The 18,999-nt window shown below is 45.0% G+C and overlaps 1 protein-coding gene across 1 annotated transcript; it reads right to left on the bottom strand.

Moving 5' to 3' along the window:
* Nucleotides 1-224: 224 nt before the first annotated feature.
* KCNJ5 (potassium inwardly rectifying channel subfamily J member 5) lies at nucleotides 225-18,914 on the bottom strand. Its single transcript, XM_061476229.1, has 3 exons — nucleotides 18,442-18,914; nucleotides 9,831-10,777; nucleotides 225-2,053 (listed from the first exon to the last, which is right to left on the bottom strand). Exons 2-3 carry the CDS (start codon nucleotides 10,768-10,770, stop codon nucleotides 1,716-1,718), a joined length of 1,278 nt encoding a protein of 425 aa, XP_061332213.1. The 5' UTR covers nucleotides 10,771-10,777; nucleotides 18,442-18,914; the 3' UTR covers nucleotides 225-1,715.
* Between the last annotated feature and the right edge of the window lie 85 nt (nucleotides 18,915-18,999).

Raw genomic sequence — 18,999 nt, 5'->3', positions numbered from 1 at the left:
TTGCACGATCCATTCCAGTTTTACTTCCTGTTACCATCCCCTACGTTAGCAGTTCACTTCAGCTACAGGATAACAACATCCTGAAACCCAATTTTAACACCTTACTGTTTTGCTGAGGTAGGGTGAGAAGGGAGGGTCTCAGAAAAAGAACAAATCCCTCTCCTGTTTCTCTCCCCATTTTCTTCCTTCTGTTCCTCTGAGACTTAGTGTGGAAAAAACAGGAGGAAGCTGAGCACAAAACCTAAAATGAGACCCTTTGGAAAGACACAAACCTTTCCAAGTCTGCAAAATGCTTTCTACAACTGACAAGCATTTCAAACGAAGGTGCTTCACTTCCAAACTTACCGTATAACATCATGGCAATTCCTACATCCTGGAGGCCAAGCTGACTGCTGGTTCTTACCAAGTACAACGGAGTCATGTCACGGCCATCTTTCCGCCATACAAATTTGTCTTCTATCTACATTATAACATTAGGTCTCTAATTAAACAGTATCTCTGACCCCTATGGATAGTATTCTCCTCTTTGTTCACATGTTGAAATGATTATTGCTTTCTATTTCCAGCTTATCTTGTCCTTGTATTAATAAAGAGACAAACCCATATTTAAGATCTCTAGTGTACAGCTGTAATACAATGTGCATTTGCTTCACAGATATACATAGAGTACTTCCTACATAGAAAGCAACTCTCGCATATTATATATTCCTCAATCCATTTTGATACAGAAGCAATTCTGCAGGTATCTTGTATTTCCCACCAGATTTTGGGTGGTAAGGGAGGAGATTTTCCCCATCATGGCCATGTTTCTAACGTCTTGTTCAAATCTGTAGCAGTTTTTCATCATGGCATCAGTTATGTCAGTGCGTGTTCCATGGGAACATCAGCACCCAAACCTTCATTTTAAATACGTAGTTCACAGAGGAGCAGAGAATCTTGCAGACTGCTACTTTCACACTCCCAGATGGCTACGTACTTTGTTTTAAATGATCAGCCCGAACTGAAACTGGGACATCCAGACAGAAACCTACACTGGGGCAAGATCTAAACTTTCTCTGCTCACTGAGAGCACACGAAACGTGTCAGTGACTCCATGAGAAGAGCATGTAAAGATAGCACCTCAGTTTGAGAAGACAGGCAGAAACATGGGCTGAACATGCTGAAGGGTTGGTGGGAACATTGTCACGCATCGCCTGTGATCCTGGAGGAAAATGCTAAAGATCTGTTTGCAAACTTCATGAAAGCAAAACACTACACACCAGAGAGGGTTTTTTTTCCTCTTCCTTTAATTTAGCAGTAACAATGTCTACAATACATTGACTCACAAATTAAGTGAAAGTATGAAACCACATTCTTCGCACTGAGATGGGACATTCTGGACTTTTACTTTTGAAATACCCTCTCAAGGGGGAAGAGCTCTGAACGCCCAATGCACATCTTTTGCAACGACCACGGGTGGGAATTTCGATTTAGCAGTGATGATATCTAGTGAGCCTCATTCGTAGAGATCAAAACGTCCTGCAAACGAATGCAAAGCTCACTGTACAGCTAAAAGGGGAGGGAAACTGAGGCACAGTGCTGGGCAGTGACTGGCCAGGATCAAGCAGCAGGCAGCAGAGATCCGGCCATAAATCTCAGCTGACTCCCAGTCAACTCCTGACTCACCAGTCTCCCAGTACATGTACGTGGGTACCTACTGTCCTGCAGTTCAGGTGTTATACAAGCAGATCTTCTTTCACCTCTCCTGCTGTCCCATTGGCTCCATTCAACCCTGCTGGCTCCCTGACACCTTCCTCTTCTTCTTGCTGCCCTCTTGCTGTCTCTGCTTCTCTGAGGAGGGTGGCACTGGAGAGGTGGCTGAGGAGCTGCCCTTCCCGGCGAGACTCAGCCAGCTCTTTGGCACAGCACACAGGAGTGTTGGTCTCATAAGTGCTATGGAAGCTGTTGTAGTCGACTTCATAAAAATCCTTCTCCAGGGTGAGGACGGGAGTGAAGCGATGTCCCCACAGCACCTCGGTGTCCATGTAGGAGCTGCGAGCCTGGCAAGTCATCCCTGGGTGGAAACAGAGGGATGTTAAATGCAAAGCTTCCTTACATGCTCACCCAACCACTGCTTTCATTTAAAAGCACTTTCATGTTATCTCCATACCTGATTGCTCTGAGGCACAGAAAAGGTCTTCCCTTAATAAGCCTCACAAAAGCCTCTATCATGACAAAGCTGAGCACTCAAAGGGAAAGGGACGGATTCATCGTTGCATCTTCAGACTGCTCCCTGAACCTTGCTCTTATGATTTTGAAGTCTGGTATTACTAAGCAGCTTCTCTGTCCTCACATTGCTCTATTGAGGTGCTGCTTGCATGGTTGATACTAACAGCTACAATGACATCCAACACTGCCAAGGGACCGCACAGCCTGACCCACATGGCCCCATAGCAGGTGACCCACCACTGTGTCTGACCCCATCCCTCCGCGTCTAGGGAAGTGTCAGCAATTCCCTCCTGCACTTTGGTTAAGAGAGATGCATATCCTGAAAGTGGAGAGGGCCAAAGCTCCTATAGATTTATATGGTTAACTGGCTTATACGTACCTCTGGAGGGTTTAATCCAACCGTGTGGGGTTGGCAGAACCAAACCCCATTTTGCCACACAGCCAAGCTCATGAGTGTATTGCATTCCATGTATTGATGGACTGTGGATTGAATTAACAGTGGTTTATCTTCACTCCCTTTTATCAGCTAGCAAAGAGCAGCTCATGGAGTCTGGTAACATCTGAGCCCTGCTGTGTTGCTGACACACTGTTGACCTGCCTGGGCACCAGCTTTTATTACTGGCAGTTTTGAGGGCCAGGGCTGCAAGGTTAATCCCATTTGCTGCTGCTCCCTCATGCCGAGAGGCCAGAATGCCAGACAACCAGCAGCATGCATGGTAAAGAGAAAGTTAAACTTGTCCTTTTGCCTTTAGAGCAGGTTTTGCACCAGAAATCAAGGCCTTCGAGTACCTTCTCCAAGCTCTGAGGCTTTCAAAGCCCAGCAACAAGAGCAGGAGAGGAGAACACTCAGATTAGGTCCCTGAATGAACTGGCTGATGCTTACCATGGCCTTCCAAGTGCAGCAGAAAGGTCTCCTTTAGAAGTCCCCAAGGCCAAGATGGAGGGATACTGCTAGATGTGGGCATCCTAAGGGAACTCCTGCTTATAATCAGGGCCTGAAATAGCTCCTTGCCTGGGGGAGAACCTGACAGTTAACCTGAACTCCAGAGACACAACCACAGCTATCTCCGGCTGTAAGTATTCAATTAAGAAAGGAACAATACAAGGCTTTCAGCACACTGCCAGCTCCCTGCAGTAGCTGCTTTCTGTAACCCCAGGGGTACACAGAGCCAGCACAATAAGACAACTTGTAATTGCTCCATAATCCCATTCAAATATTCCTTTTTAGCACATGTGCAGTGGTGTTTTAATTGCGTGGGGACATCCTGCCTGGCAACTCCTACACTACCCAGTAAACAACACCATTGTCTCTGCTTCAAATTCCATTAAGTGCCTGCTTTGCAGGCTGCCCTGTGCTTTCCACCCTGGTTAATCAACGCATCTCTAATGTCCCTAGCTAATTGTTGCCTCTCTGACAGCAAAAAGATGACAGAAACAATAAACATTATTTCTATTAAAGGCATACGGATGCAGCCACTCTCCGCTTGCAGACAATGTGCCCTGTGCCCTCTCTGCTCTGAGTAGCTGAGGTTCAGCCAGCAGTGGGGTGGATTAACTCACTAGACTGAGATCTTTCTTACCTGGCTGCGAGCTTGATGCAAAAACCAGCTGTCTCATTTCCTAAGCCTTGCATATCGAGGGCCATGGGACACCTTGGGTGTAGTGCATCCTTACCCCATCTGCTCCTATCCACCAAGAACCATGCCAACTTTGCCTCTGCTGTTGTACCTCGGTGCTGTAGCACCCCTGAAACCTGGACATCTTTTGAGAGCACAAGAAACTGAGGGAGGATTTCAAAAGCTCAATAATCTCTTACAAGACTCATCACTGTACTTATAATAAGTACTTGATAAAGGCTGTTGATCCTTCTCTTGAAGCAGATATAACTACACATTCTAGGTTTAAATGGTACAGATATTTGGTACAGTTAGAGAGAAGTGTTTGGTGACAATCTGGTTTAAATATAAAGCATGCTTAATATAAATGTGTACAATGGTGGAAAATGTGAAATCTTCAGCTTTCAAGTTTTAGTTAGAGCTTTCTCATCTCTTACTCAGCTTTCGGCTGCAAACAAAACTCAATTTGGATTGAAACCAGGAAATACAAAGGTAAAAGCAGATGCACCAAGGTATCAATAAAGATGGAGAGCAGAGGACTGTCTCCTGGTTTCAATAAACATTTCATAGAGTTTTAATGATAATTTCATTATAGCAGAATCCCAAGAAGTGGATTTTTCTGTCTGCTGTCTGCAGTCACTACATCAATACAGAGTTTGTGCATGTGCCTGCTTAAGGCAGCCATAGATGCCCTTCTAAGTGGCTCATTTCTGGTTTCCAGTAGATGAAAAGATACCAAATATATTGCTGTGTGTATTAAACCAGGTGTTTCATTACATTCCAGAGCAGAGAGTCACTGAGGCAAGACTGGTGTGTAAAATAGGTGTCAGGGAACGCTACCAATAAGGCACCTGCCTGTCATCGGAATCATTTGGGATCAAGCAGCTTGCATTTTGCCAGAGACAAAGCAATGTTAATGCGTGCTGACAAAAAGCAGTTACTTGACGACTCTCGCAGTGAGGAGCCTGGTTTTTGTGCAGCAACTCGCTGGGAGTTGCTGATTTCAGAACATCTCAGTGCTTGCGGTGCCGCTGATTATGCAAGTGGAGCAGAGGCTCGCTGCTAGGGATTGCTCCCGATTTCCAGGTCTTGTATGCCCTTAGGTTACCAGTTAAAATCAAACTTCATTATCACAGGGCAAATCTAACTGCCGCTGCAGCTGGTGGGGTAGCCAGCATGAACCAGCAGTCTCTCTCCAAGAGAGAGGAGATGGAGAATGCCCGTTTCCATCAAACACTCCATCACAGCCAGTACCTTTCCTGGCATTTTAATGGGAGAGGGTGAAGAGACCACAAAACCTGATCCACCAACCAGATCCAGAATTGCCACAGGCTTCAGTTTGATCACATCAGCAGCGCAGCTGAATCTTTCAGTACTGCTCCGCGGCCTGAACTTCCTCAGTGGGCAGAGATATCCCAACCCCTGGGGCTGTCAAGACAACATTTTTCATCAGCCTAAAATTAACTCTCCTCATTTAAATGCCACAGAGCTCAGTGATTATCTGCTGGCAAAATGTCATGTGGACGCTGACTGTGTGCTTGCCAGATTTGCTGGGCTCTGTGCAGCTCAGACACAGATATTGCTGGGAGTGATTTCACTTCGCTGTCCTTGTTTTCATCCACTGCTGCGCGCGGGGTGACTTTTCCCCTTGCGCTGGGTGCACTAACGCTGCATAATACATACTCCACCTACACTACAAGGGTACGGAGAAAGAAGGGATGGACTCAGAGGTACAGTGACAGGCTGATCTAAGTCAGGATGGCAAGGAGTAGTTATAAAAATGTAATGTTCTATCGCTCCACTTAAGCAATATCATGACTTTAGATTAGCATCAACATTTGGGTGGTTCTAAAATGTGTTAATTCGACCAAAGAACACTGTAACCTCCACAAAGCCCGTATTCCTCCAACTTGAAAAGGAATATTAGAAGGTAGGAGCACGGTCCTCCAATTATTTGTCCTTGTCTCCTTCTGAGGGGGACAAGTCTGGGCTTGATTCACTTTGATTTTTATGCAAGAGGAAAGTAATAGGATTTTAATTTATCTGAATGCTCTCCAGGCATGTGAAAGCTCCCAGGCACTGGAGATGGAGAAGAAAAAAAAAAGGGCCTTATGATTTAAGTACCTTGGATTATGTTGCCATGTCTCTACTAGGGACAAACAGAGCACCAAGCTCACACCTTCAGGCACCTCACAAAGGTATTTATTGTGACTACCCTGCCAACATCTACCTCTGGAGGATGATTCAGCTCATGAAAAGAATGACTCAAAACATCCCTCTCTTCCCTATAATTGCATAAGCAGTTTCCGTAACAGTTCTGTGAGGTCCTTCTTGCAGAAAAGAAAACTTATTTATATGCAAAATGCAAAACAAACCAAGCAGACAACCCAAACCAGATGATGAATGCCTGAAAAGTCTGGTTCATCATTTCACCCCTCCTTTGTTCTCTCACAAAAATGATGATTGATTTCAGGATATCTTATGCTACTTCTTTTGCTCCTATATTTACAGCCAGGAAATTTTACTATGTCCTCTGTAAAGATGGATAAATTGAGGTGCAAAAAAGCCGCTGTTTCCCTACGGTCTCACAGGGGCAGCACAAGATAAATGACTTCTAATCATTAAACCACTTTTTATCACACAGATTCTAAGCCAGAAATATATACGCCTCTCCTTTCCTAAGAGTTTATTAAAATACCATTTAGTGACTGGACTAATTGGGCACCTGAAGTGTCTCTTATGGCTTATTTAATGGTGCTGAGGAAAAGAGGTTAATGAAAACCAGTGAGAACCAAGAGTAACAAGCACTGGTGTCTCTGTGCCCAGACAATAGCAATGCTGGACACTGCAGATGCAGCAGAGAGGTCTGTAGGAGAGAGACTGATAAATCAGGAATCTCCACTGCTCTTCTGTGATCCAGCAGCCCTGGTTTATGACCAGGAGGGTAAGGGAAAGAGGTCTGGTCAGCAACAGCCAAGACCTATTCTGTCACTGTGGGAAGCAGAAAGACAGCGCAAACAAAACCACATTCCCTTCGCAAGCACATTTTCCACCTTTGCTTTCTTCCTTTTTATTGCAGGTCACATCACAAGCTGATCTTGACAAGCGTCCCTTTCAGATAAGGCAAAAGAGAACTAATTCCCTAAAGTAATTTCTGTGACCAATTCATTAAGGCAGCGCTGTGAGTGATGCTGCTGCTTTCCAAATTGCCCATGAAGCAGCCCTGGAAGTCAGAGCACTTGTCATCTGTATTGATTTTGCCTTTACAGTGGTCAGCAATGATCACAACAGATCAGCCCAGAAAAAGTCTCCCTTTGGCATATTTTAACCTCTTGTGGAGTCACAGTGCCTCAACCACACTTAAATACTGGCTGGAAAGCCCTATGTCAGTGGCTTTCTGCTGCTGTGTGGGTTAGTTAGGGGGCCTCTAGAGAGCTCCCACTGCAGTAACAGAATATGTATTCTCTTCTTTGCAAACAGGGTGTTTCTCGTGTGTTTCTATTAAAATCCAAGTCAGCTTGAAAACAAACCCATGGGTTTAAGACACAAAACAAACAACTGGAAGTGTTTTGGAAATTCAACTTAAAAGCGTTGTTTCAAACCACAATGTTTCATTTTGTAAACGATCTCCAACGGCTTCAAGTGTCAAGTTATTCCATGCTTTTCATTTGAAGCTGTTTACCATTGTTGCCTTCTACTGGACCAGAATTAAGCTTCAATGTCAGTAAGAAGAGGTGGTGGTTGGAGAGGAGACAACACATCACACATTTAATATGTGCATGGTTGGTTAAAGCTATTGGGTAAAGTTATATTCTTCAGTCATTTGAACGTTGCCAATTGCCTTTCTGATGTGCTTTCAAAATACCTTATGAATAAACAGAACTGTATTTTCCCCAGCACTGGGATGCTGGGTCCTCCTTTTTCATAGGGGTTACTAAGGGAACAAATGGTCTCATGCATTTTTACACTGCCCTGAACCTGACCAGGCTATAACGGTGTCATGATTTCATAGAAGTCATGCTGCAAGTAAATGATACCATTCCTGAGAGCAAATGGGACTTGAACAATACAACAGGAAGGAAAGAACTCAAAGAACTTGATTGGAGCAAATTTGAAGGTATGGAGGTAGGGATTAATGTCCCCCAACCTGCTTGATCAATATTACAAAGTGTGAGGACAAAGCAGGGAAGCACAAACACTGCTGCAAAGAATCACCCCCCTCGCCAGTTACTGTGTGTCATGCAGAAAACCCTCATCTCGGGGTCTGAATCGAACAACAGCATCATCTGAGGTCCAGACTGCACTAAGTTCAAGGCAAACTGGCTTTTCTAGCCCCAGTTTTGGAATTTCACAGCCTGTTTTCCGAGATGAGAATAATTCATTTTCACAGATGTCTGCTTCTTAATATCATTACGCACTGGCCTGTACAATCCCTCTGGGAGAGGAGCCCATTTGTAAAGCAGTATTATTCCTATGCCATGCTTTTAATTTTGAGGTTGTTATTGATAATGACTTCCTCTCACACAGATCGAGCAGAAGCTGAGCTTTCAGAAGAGGAAGGCAATGCAGTAGCTGTTCAAACAGCATTTAATAGTGTCACTGTGTGATGAGGAAAGAGGCTTTGCACAAACAAGGAACTGCATTCCATGCTCAGATTAGGAGGTTCTAGTATCTAGTAAACGTTTAGGCTACAAAATAAGCTTCCACTGCAAATCTTTGCCTTTGATAGTCTTTTTCCACCCACCCCTTCTTTTGCCACAGCTCTGCAATACTCTGCTCGGAAAGAATATTTGCCTAGTAATGCCAAATGAATTCCACTTCTGCAACACAGTACTCCAACCTGGGTACAGTGCGACCCACACATAACCTCCCATTAGCTCTGTTTGGAAAAGTCAGCTACTGCTGTTCACCTAATGACTGAAAGGAGATAGTGGGAAACTGAATTAGCTCTCCAGAGCAAAGTCTTTAAGAGCAAAGGGCTGAGGTGCAAGAATTGAAGAGAATATTTCCACTTGCATCTGGCTGTTAGGAGACTAACAAGGAAATCTCAAGAAGGGAAGAGCATTAATAGTAACCAAGGGCCAGAATCTGGCTCTTCCTCAAAGGCCAGCATAAATGAATTAGCTACAAGTGGTAAAATGACCCCATGGGGCCACGTCCAGAGTAAAAGCATCTTCACCCCTGCGCAGACCCCTCAGAGATTCACTGCATCCCACCCGTGGCGAGGAGCCTGGAGGCTGTTGTAGCCATCCACTCTCTCAGCTCAAGGTACGCATTTGCTTTTCTACACCTTGGAAAGCTAGGTGTAGATTTATTACATACAGACACAGACTTCTTTCATTGCCTGCCACAAATACACCAATAGGAGAAAACTGGGAATCAACTGACTAGATCTCCAAATCTACCCATTACACAGCATTGTTTTAAGCTGCTTGATTGCAAGAGTCACAAAAATAGTTTCTATTTTTCCTCTTTGAGCTGCTTTTGAAAATGCATGTCCCGCATCATATGCAAGTCATTTGGTTTCGGCACATGCTGGTTTATGGGATATAGTAATACCTGGCCACTTCCTTCATTGCCTCCATTAAAAAGCAGCACGACAGTAATACCTGAAATAGCACAGTTACAGCCAATTTTTAATACAGAGAAGAAATGGAAAAAGGCACCATGAATTTTGATCACAGGAAACAAGAGCGCAGGAGGCAGCATTAATTCCTTCGTCCATTACTTTTTTCCCTGCGGATCATCTCTAAATGATCATGGGCCAATCCCTTCATCTGAATCCTGGACTTACAAAGAGTGAAACACTATAACATGAGCTAAAGGACCCATCTTTTAAGTGCTGGTTATCTCAGACCATAATATCCCACCTAAATCGGTCACTAGAGAAGAACAAATCCCAACATGTTCTCAGTGCAGGTGACACTGACATTAAAATATTAGGGCCAAAATGCACTCCATTTTTTCCCCTTCCCCCCTCAAAACTGTGACCAGACATGTTCTTACCTGTTGCTTCCACCATTCCTTCCAGGATGACCACAATTTCAAACTCCTCCTTCTCCAGTTGGGTGCGGGACATCTCCCAGAAGGGGCTTTTCTCATTGATCTCATGTGAGATGATAAGAGGTGACACCAGGAACAATCTGTCATCTCCAGTGTCAAATCCCACGTTGATGTCCGTTTGGTTCAAGGGGATAAACTCTCCTTCTTTGGTCTGTTTGGATTTAATCAGTTTGGCTCGAATGGAAGCTTCGACAATGTGGGAGTTGCGGAGGTCTCCAACACGGAACATGAGACAGAGCTTCTCATCCCTCATGGAAATCACGGCATTGTTAGAAAACATGAGGGTTTCAGCCCTCTTCTTTGGTTGGCTGATCTTAACAAACATGCACCCCACCATGAATGCATTGACAATGGAGCCCAGAATAGCCTGGATCAGGAGCAGTATGATGCCCTCTGGGCACTTCTCTGTTATGACCCTATAGCCATACCCAATTGTTGTCTCAGTCTCAATAGAAAACAGAAAAGCAGAAACGAATCCACTGAGATTTTCAACACAGGGGATCCAGTTCTCATCTTCAAGGTGGTCGAGGTCTCCCCGGATATAGGCGATGAGCCACCATATGAACCCAAAAAACAACCAAGTGATGGTATAGACCATGGTGAACACAAGCAGATTAAAACGCCACTTGAGGTCCACCAGCGTAGTGAAGAGGTCACTAAGGTACCGGTAGGTTTCTTGGACATTGCCATGGTGCACATTGCACTTGCCACTTTTCTCCATGTAACGCTGACGTGGCTTCTTACCCTCTGCTGATATGAGGCGGGTTCGATCGGTGGCAATGGGGACATCATCCCGAGCCTGCTTGGGAATCTTCTTAGGTTCTCTGGATGTAACTCCGATGTCCATGTCCTGGTTCATGAAGATCCTAGAATCTCCGGCCATGGCTGTGCTGCAGGAGAACAGACAAATGAAGGTTGAGATAGGAGGAAAAGAGCTGAGACAAAACCCAGTTTGTTTTAATGTCTGAACCATTATGACAACAAATATAGCAAATCTTAATGCTACCCTGACAGACTTCTCCCCATGCTGGGATAGAGGCCGACTCTACATCAGGAAAGCTTTTTCCTAGGACTATGTCTTTCCTCCAGAAACACTTTGAAAGGCTTCAGCACTTCTCTCCCAACAGCCACTTGTGAAAGGCAATGCTGCATCAAACTGGATATTAAATACTGATTCATAACACACAGCCTCCTCAAACATGAACCCGCTGCCACTTTGCTTAATGCACTACTGGAACCTCAGAAGACATGGCGATGGGCAAGGCTGGGAATCATGAGATGGGGAAATCTTGTTAAAGGGATTTTTGGGGTGTGTTTTTTTTTGCCCTCAGATTTATTTTACACCCAAAGTTTGCTGGAGATCACAACTAGGAGCAAAGTGAAGATACAGCAACTTGTCTGGAGGTTTCTGATGCCTCAGGGTTTGGGTGCATACCAAGAAAAACCTTAGTAATGAACAGAAAACGCTGAGCACCGCTGTCTACCTACATCTCACTGAAGTCTAAATTATGCATGAAGGCTTCCCCAACAGTCAGCAGAGAAAGACACCTCCATGGATAATTCAGATTTCAGGAATGCTGAATCACCTTCTGGAAGTACCCACCCCCTCCTCCAAATTCTTCTGGCTCCAAAAGTGAAATAGGCATTTCATTTAGCATCTTGAATTCCACGTCTGAGGGTGCGATGAATCCAGTTAATCAGATAGATCAGAACCACCCCTTTACTCATCTGACATGAGACACAAACACTTTCAGTAATGTAACAAGCAGCTATTCAAAAGCCCACTGCTGACATGCAAAACTGCCCCACAAGACACAAAGAAGTAACACAAAATGATGGCTGCAATGATTTTTGCAGGTTATAATGTGACATCCTGTTTACCAAGATGATTAGATACTCCACATATGCTCTATTGAAAAACAAGAGTCCTGATTCTGAATGCAGGGCACAGACAAAGATCTCTGTGAAAGCTTACCTAAAGAAGCCTTGGGGTATCAAAGAGAGAGTGGCAGTATTTTCTATGGTGCTCATTCTCTGCATTGTCCTTGCAAATCCTATTAAAACCCAACTAAATCTATTACTGCTACCTCTATCTTTAATCTTCTTATGTGCCTGTGAATGAGAAAAGGTGCAGAGATACAATTACGAGTATCTTGGGAAAGACAATTTTAAGACCGAGCAAAGTAGCTTCATCTTTTTGGTATTAAAAAGCACAAAGGGTGGGTGGGAAGGAAGCAGAGGCAGGATGAATAAATGAAGCAACAAATTTCCACTTCCATTCTGCTGTAGCCAAGTCTGGTTAACAGCAAAGAATTACTCTTAGCCCTTGTATAAGTCACCATCAATCATTACTGCAATGAAGCCTGTTGCTGGAACCATACCCGCTGGCTCTGTTCACCAGGGAGCCCAGCCATCTGTCCACAGCACAGTCCCAAAGCTGCTGCGTCTGGCACATGTGCCATGTTGGAAGAGTTTGAGCCAGGGCTGAGCCAGTGCAGCCACAGGAAGGGGGAAATAATAAGGATTAATGATGCTGGGATGGTAAATTAGGAGGAATCAGGTTTGCTTCCCCCCTGCACATGATGTGGGATAGGTACCCCGGGACTGTGCTGTTCCCTTCCTCAGCAACATCTGGGATTTGGGTAGAATATTAATCCCTACCTCTATTTCTTTCACTCTGAAGGTAGGACTCCTGAGAGCTGCTCATAGTATATTTAGATACATCTTCAGCCATTTTCTACTACCTGTTGCTAATCCAGCATGCCTGGAGCATGGGTCGGGCTCTCTGCTGCCTTATGCCTTACTGTGTGTCTCTGTGTGCAAAGCGTCTGCTCGATGCTGCCAAGGTGGCTGCTCCATCCCTGGCAGTGTTCAAGGCCAGGTTAGACAGGGCTTGAAGCAACCTGCTCTAGTGGAAGGTGTCCCTGCCCGTGGCAGGGGGTTGGAGCTGCATGAGCTTTAAGGTCCCTTCCAACCCAAACCAGTCTGTAATTCTAAGGGTACACACTGGATCTTGCATCACAACATGCAAACGCATATGCCAAGTGCGTGTCAGAACAATCACACGCTTTTTTCCTCACCTCTTTAATAGGGAAAGAAACATCCTATGCACTGATTTAGAGAGAATTAGGTATAGAGATGAACCTCTTTGCTTTCTTCTTATCAGTATTACTTTTGATCTTTGTCAGCGTTGTTTGACTAATCTAAAATTACTCCATTTGGACTAAAAAAGCTTTCGATGAATATATGTGCGGAAATGCAAAGCCAGGCAAGTGTTGCATGTTTCTAATTTCAAAACAGTTGCTTTAAAGAGACTTTTGTTACAGAAGTTTTATCTGCAGCTGAGTTTCACTGACACTACGGAAGAGAGCACCAGCAATTTCAAGAGGTTAATCTACAGTGGAAGGTTTCCAGTATTTGATTCATACCAAAGAGGCCAAAAGGATCTAGAATGGTATTAAAAAGAGCAGAACATAATACAAAAATCAAAAAGGTTAAATCCCTAGAAATATCACTGTGGTGAAACAGTCTACATTAATGAAAGCACAGGGAAACCTGCTTAGACTAGAGCACCCAAGGGACCAGCAACGTCACTTTCCTAATGCTACTGATCTTTAACAATAGGTCAAATGAAATCTTTCCAGAAAGCTCCAGGAACACCTAACAAGTGGTCCAGTAAAGCAGAACAATTCCTGCTGTAGATGAACTTTACTGACAGCCTCGGTGGCATTATGACTGCTCCTTATATTTAACCCTCAGCTCTCCCATCCTTGGAGAAGCATCACCTCAGCACGTGGCTTCTGGAAATAATTCAGCAGATGAACCTTGGCATTGGATTCTTTAAGAGGAGTAACACTGGTCAGCAGTTTGAGAGCAGGGTTGGGCGTCTGCAGACCACCAGCTTTCTGTTCCAAATGATTCCAGTATTTTCTCTCTAATTGTGAGCCTTGATTCCCCACCTGTATGGATATGAGGTCTGTAAGATCCAAGGCACACGAATCTTCTAGGAAATTTGCTGTCCTTCCCTTATTGTTTCAACTGCTTTGGGAAACATTAGCCCAAATAGCAAGATACTATAAAAGGAGCGCTGCACCTGTGCGAGGATTTGGTTAACTCCCTCCTCAGATAATACACTGCCACTGCTGTTGAGCACACACATCGCTTCCAGATAACAGCAATTACTCTGTGAACGTCTCCCACAGATTCAGACTCCAGTTTGTAAATCACTGCTCCCTCCAGCAAAGAGAGCTGAGGTGAAATTGCCTCTAATCGCTCCATGCACCCTCCTGTTTCTTTGGCATTTACTATCTTTGGTTAAAAGAGGCCAGGATAATAAAAACGTCACTTTTGTACAAAGCTGCTTTCCCTTTGGACAGGCTACTGCAAAAGGAGATGCGAGGCAGTGTATTACCAGCCTCTCAGAGAGGCTTTTTATCAGACTTGCTGTTGCTCAGCTTCTGCCCGGACAACAGAAGTGGGGCAGGTGGTGACAGGGCTCTTGGATGTGCTGAAGAAGAGTCAGGTTGGGCTTACCTAAGTGTCTTCAGGAGGCATTGTTTTGCAGAGCTGATGGAGCTCTAATAACTCCAAGAGAAGCCTGAAAGGAACTTTCCCCCCTGCTGACCATGGTGGCTTTTTCAATGTAAATAAGCACTGATCTCGCTTAAGGGCATGCACGTTTCAGTGGGGACAGGATTTGCTTTCCGAGAGGTCTGAACTGGCAGGCAGGACCTTGAAGACATGAATTTGTCATCAAGTTTGTGTGAAAAAAGTACCTCTTTCTGTTTGTTTTAAACCTGATGCTCGTGTTTTCTTGCATGCCGAGAATAAATGAGCAACTGTTCTTCAGTAAACCTCTCAAATCTGGATTCTGCTTAATTGTCATCCCTTTTCCCAGCCAAAGAGCCCTATACTGCCCAACAAGCAGTCAATACAGCAGTAAAATTCAAGAGCTCATTACTGAAAAATCTGACCCGGTTCTTTTGCTGCCTGTTGCCCTACACCACATAAAAGCAGAGCCTCAGCTATGGTCCCCAGGTTCCTCTGGGGCACATATTCTCCTTTGCTTTATACTGCTGCGAGGGATTGAAACTCTTAATGACAGACACTAGCAACATGGGAAAGCTGGGAGAGGAAAAGAGCAAATTAAAGCAGTAGCACCCAGTGAGAATAAAGGCATTGATAGCTGAACAGAGTGCTAGTAGAAAGATGGAGGAAGAAGGAATACTAAGAATAGATGGCCTTTAAAACTCTGAAGATAAATGGTGGTGACTGACTGAGGGGCCCTGATTTCCCTGAGAAAGATATTTCTCCCACTATCCTTTTATTTACTGCCTGTGTACAACTGAGACTGAACCCTCAACAATGCAACATGAGGTCACCCTTTGAGGCATGCAAGAAAAAGAAAAGCAGGTAGATTTTGTGCAAATCATGTAATCTTTCCATTTTCTGACTTATGATATTCATAAGATGGGGCCTGCCTCTTTGGAAAGTGCTTGGAGATCCCACTGGTGGAAAAAATGATGCAGAAGAGTTATGCTATTCAAACCCAAGGAAGCTGCACAAGAAGGAAGACTCTTGGCACTTGGCTAATGAACATGTGGCTCAAAACCTTCCTCATCCAAATAATTGCTTTTCAAAGTGTAATCTCACTCAGCACTGAAGCAGGGAGATTCCTCCCTTTAATTTCCTCTTTGAGTTTGCGTTCAGTCACAGCACTGCTTTTCTAACACACTAACCGGTATGATTGTACAAGGGGATTTCTGGGGGGCTAGAGGAGATGCCCACCCAGTACACGTGTGGCTGATGATGGTGCCTCTCTGCTTAGCATTCATTAGGCTCTGAAATAGCAAACTAGAAGGTGCTTAGTCTTTCAAAGGACTCCAACACAAAGACAACATGAACATTTGTACTTTACTTTTACCTGCTAATTCCCTCCCAGTCTACCCTTCTGGACAATCACAGCTCTAAGATCCCCCAGTCCTTTCATGGGCAGTTGTGAGGTAGCAATGTGGCTGTCATTTCTGGAGTATCCCAGTATTTCAGTGTTTAACACAGGTTATCACATGCCCTAGCATTTTCCTTGTTGAGATCTGTGAAGCAAGGAAGTGCTCTATTGCCCATATCTCAAGACAGGGAAGTGAGTCACAAATACACTTGCGCACTCCATGCTCATGCTGGGAGTTTGTGCTGGGGCAGGGAATTAAACCTAGAGTTTCCAAAATCCCAAATGAGTGCCTGTAAATCCCCTTCCACCAAGCCAACAGCAGTGAACAGTCCTTGTCTGCTTCATTTGTGCCTAAAGATCACTCCAAGAAGCCTACACAGGCTGATCTATCAGCAGGAATAACCTAACAAGATGATTTCTAAAACCAAGAAATAATGTTTCTATTCTCTCAAGTAGCTACAGGTTTCAAATTGATTTTCCCCACCACTGCTATGGATTAAAGTATAAAAAAATCCCATACACAGCACAAGTTTGCAGTTGCATTAAATAGATTGATTTCAGACCAATGCAGAAAAAAGTGGAGAAACTGAACTGGAGTAAGAACAGAAACTGGGGTGGGTTGTTGGGGTTTTTCCCCAGAAAACAAGGTGAAAACTAGAAAATGCCTTATGAAACATCATAATGACCCCCGTGTATAGGCTATAACAATCACTCGTAGAACAAGGACTGGGGAACATGGAGTTTCCACACTGTAAGAGGTATCTACTACTTGATATAGCACAACTCAGATGCAAAGGGCAGATGGGAGGATATAATCCATGCGGCTTCCAGCCAATTACCGTATACTTGAGTGATTAAAGGAGCTGAGCATGGAAAGCCCGTGTGCAAAGGATGCAATCACAGTATCATGCTCCTGGTGGTTCCCCTAATTTTGATATAATAACTTTCCCAACAAATAAAGCCTGAAAATATGCCAGTTTGATCCTTGCAGCCCCAAGGAAGAGCCTGCCTGAGGCACTCTGCAGCCTCTCTGTCTCTGTCCTCTTACCCCAGACTATTTTTAGGGGGACCTTATGGCATCATTGAGAATGTGACCGCTATCTTTCATCCAACACAACTGACCAAAGACAAAGGGACACTTCTGGCCTGATAAGACACTCCCGGTTCTCCAGCTACTGGCTGTTTACAGACAGCACATACTGAGCATTGGGGAAAAGAGAACATCTACCCTAAGAGAAGGTCCTGCCCCCAGAGCACTCGCATTCCTGTTCTCCACCATTAGATATTTCACTAATACAATAACTGGGAATGAAGGATGTTAACACCACTTCATACTTCTCCACTAACTTGCATCCAAAGAGTTTAAAGATGAAGTTGACCCAATACAGGCTCCTTCTGCCCCAAGGCCGTGCTATTGAACCGACTGTGCAGACAAAAGATGAGTCACAGAGAGACAAACTGACCTGCCTAATACCAAACTGCCGGCTAAGTGCCAGTGCTCAGCCCAAACGTCCAAGCAGCTCTCCCAGCCTCAAACTGAACAGAAGGTGGGTGATTCTCATGTAAAAAGAGTCCAGAGATTTGTCTTGGAACAAGACTCCAAAACTCTGTTTCCTTTCTCATAACTGGGCTGGAACCTTCCAGAGATGGGGAAACTGAAATGATCCCGATCCTTTAACTCCAACTGAGTAGGAACAGTGGGAGAAAGAACTGAACCCCAAAGGTGAAATAACTCCCCCAACACAAACACTACCAGACACACTTCCCATGCATTATAGAAGATACTGGTTGCTTGGACTGAACTAGAGAGAGAAACCAGTTCTGTTGCCCTCCAAGCTGTTCTACTACCAATCCAGTGTAGTTGCCTACTTAAAAGGGTGCAGGAGGAAGGACCTGCTTGATTACAGAATCCCCAAAGTCAGATGCTAAGCTTTGTGGAACACAACCAGTTTCTGCCAATTCTCAATCGGTTCCTGAAACTCTTAGGTCAAAGCCGGATGAGACACAAAAGTTTGCGTGTTACTCCCAGCCACCATGTGCTGGTACAAAAAGGAGGACTCGACACCTTTTTGACGAGTGAGAAGGACAGCAGTAAAACAAGAAGTCACATTTCTCTCTCCCAGAGCTACAAACTGTATTCCCACTGTATTAAATGAAAGGGCTGTTTAAACATTAAGCTGATTAGTAAGTATCCTAATTATACATTAATTGAATCTTTGACTCCAGGTGAGGATTATGGAGTCGCTCCACACATTTCAGGGCTGCTTCTGATCGTCTCCCCCTGCCCATTGTATTCCACTGGTCCCCACTAATCTGGTATCTGAGCAGTTAATCATTTCCAGTATCTTTTCCTGCACAGCACCTTTACAGATCTCACAGTGCTTCCCCCCCTCCCCGAGATCAACATCTAATCTCCAGCTTCCCAAAGAGTTCCCTAGCAGCTGCTGAGCTACAGCACACCTCTAGCTCACACCCTGGCAGGTTTGGGCACAGAAACCTGGGGTTCAGCTCAACGAACACCTCTGCTGCTTGTCCTGCTGCCTTCCGGGCAGGAGAAGTCAGAGTAGAAGTGAACTGGAAAAAAGAATCACAAATCAGGTAACTTACTTGCTAAGAGCAGCTCCGCATCAGTCTTGTGCCTTGGCACTTGGGGGGTGATGGACGGTGGCAGGACCGAGAGGTAGGTAAACCAGCGCCCGATCCATGCCATCACCAGAGAGCTGCGGTCGTCTTCGGATCCCGGGGCTGCCTCCTTCCTCCGTCCCACTGCCTGTGTTTAGGAAGCATTTATGTGGCACTGAAGGCTTCAATGCCCACGCCCCTCTCCCTCGGTGTTCCCGGTTTCCCTGGCTCTGTCAGAGCAGAAGGGTGCTCCAAACCCTCACCTCAACTGCTGCAGCCTTACTTTTGCCTGGCAAACGCTGCCTTTCCCTGCTCCCGCTCTCTCCCATACAAATTCCTGCGAGTGGAAAGCTTTTCAAAGGGCTGGGGAAGAGGGGGGGCAGAGGAGAGGACCGAGTGCGATGGGGAGCATCGTCTCTTCTGAATGAGCAGCGAAGGGAAAGGGGCCGGGAGTGAAAGCGAAGAGGGGAGGGGTTTAAAGCGCTGCTTTGCACTGAAAGGGCTGGCTGGGGCGGGGGAAAGGCGTATTCCTGCCCTGGGCTG

This window comes from Pezoporus flaviventris, unplaced genomic scaffold (genome assembly GCF_033815535.1).
Source record: "Pezoporus flaviventris isolate CSIRO_AGI_PZ_B2104156 unplaced genomic scaffold, CSIRO_AGI_Pfla_v1 ptg000093l, whole genome shotgun sequence".
Taxonomy (NCBI): domain Eukaryota; kingdom Metazoa; phylum Chordata; class Aves; order Psittaciformes; family Psittacidae; genus Pezoporus; species Pezoporus flaviventris.
This window is presented reverse-complemented; position numbering and strand designations above follow the sequence as displayed.

Coding starts and splice junctions, on each gene's coding strand:
- KCNJ5 (XM_061476229.1), bottom strand. CDS start 10,770: ATGGCCGGAGATTCTAGGATCTTCATGAACCAGGACATGGACATCGGA. Junction 2,054..9,830: donor AGGAATGGTGGAAGCAACAG/GTAAGAACATGT, acceptor GTTTCCACCCAG/GGATGACTTGCCAGGCTCGC.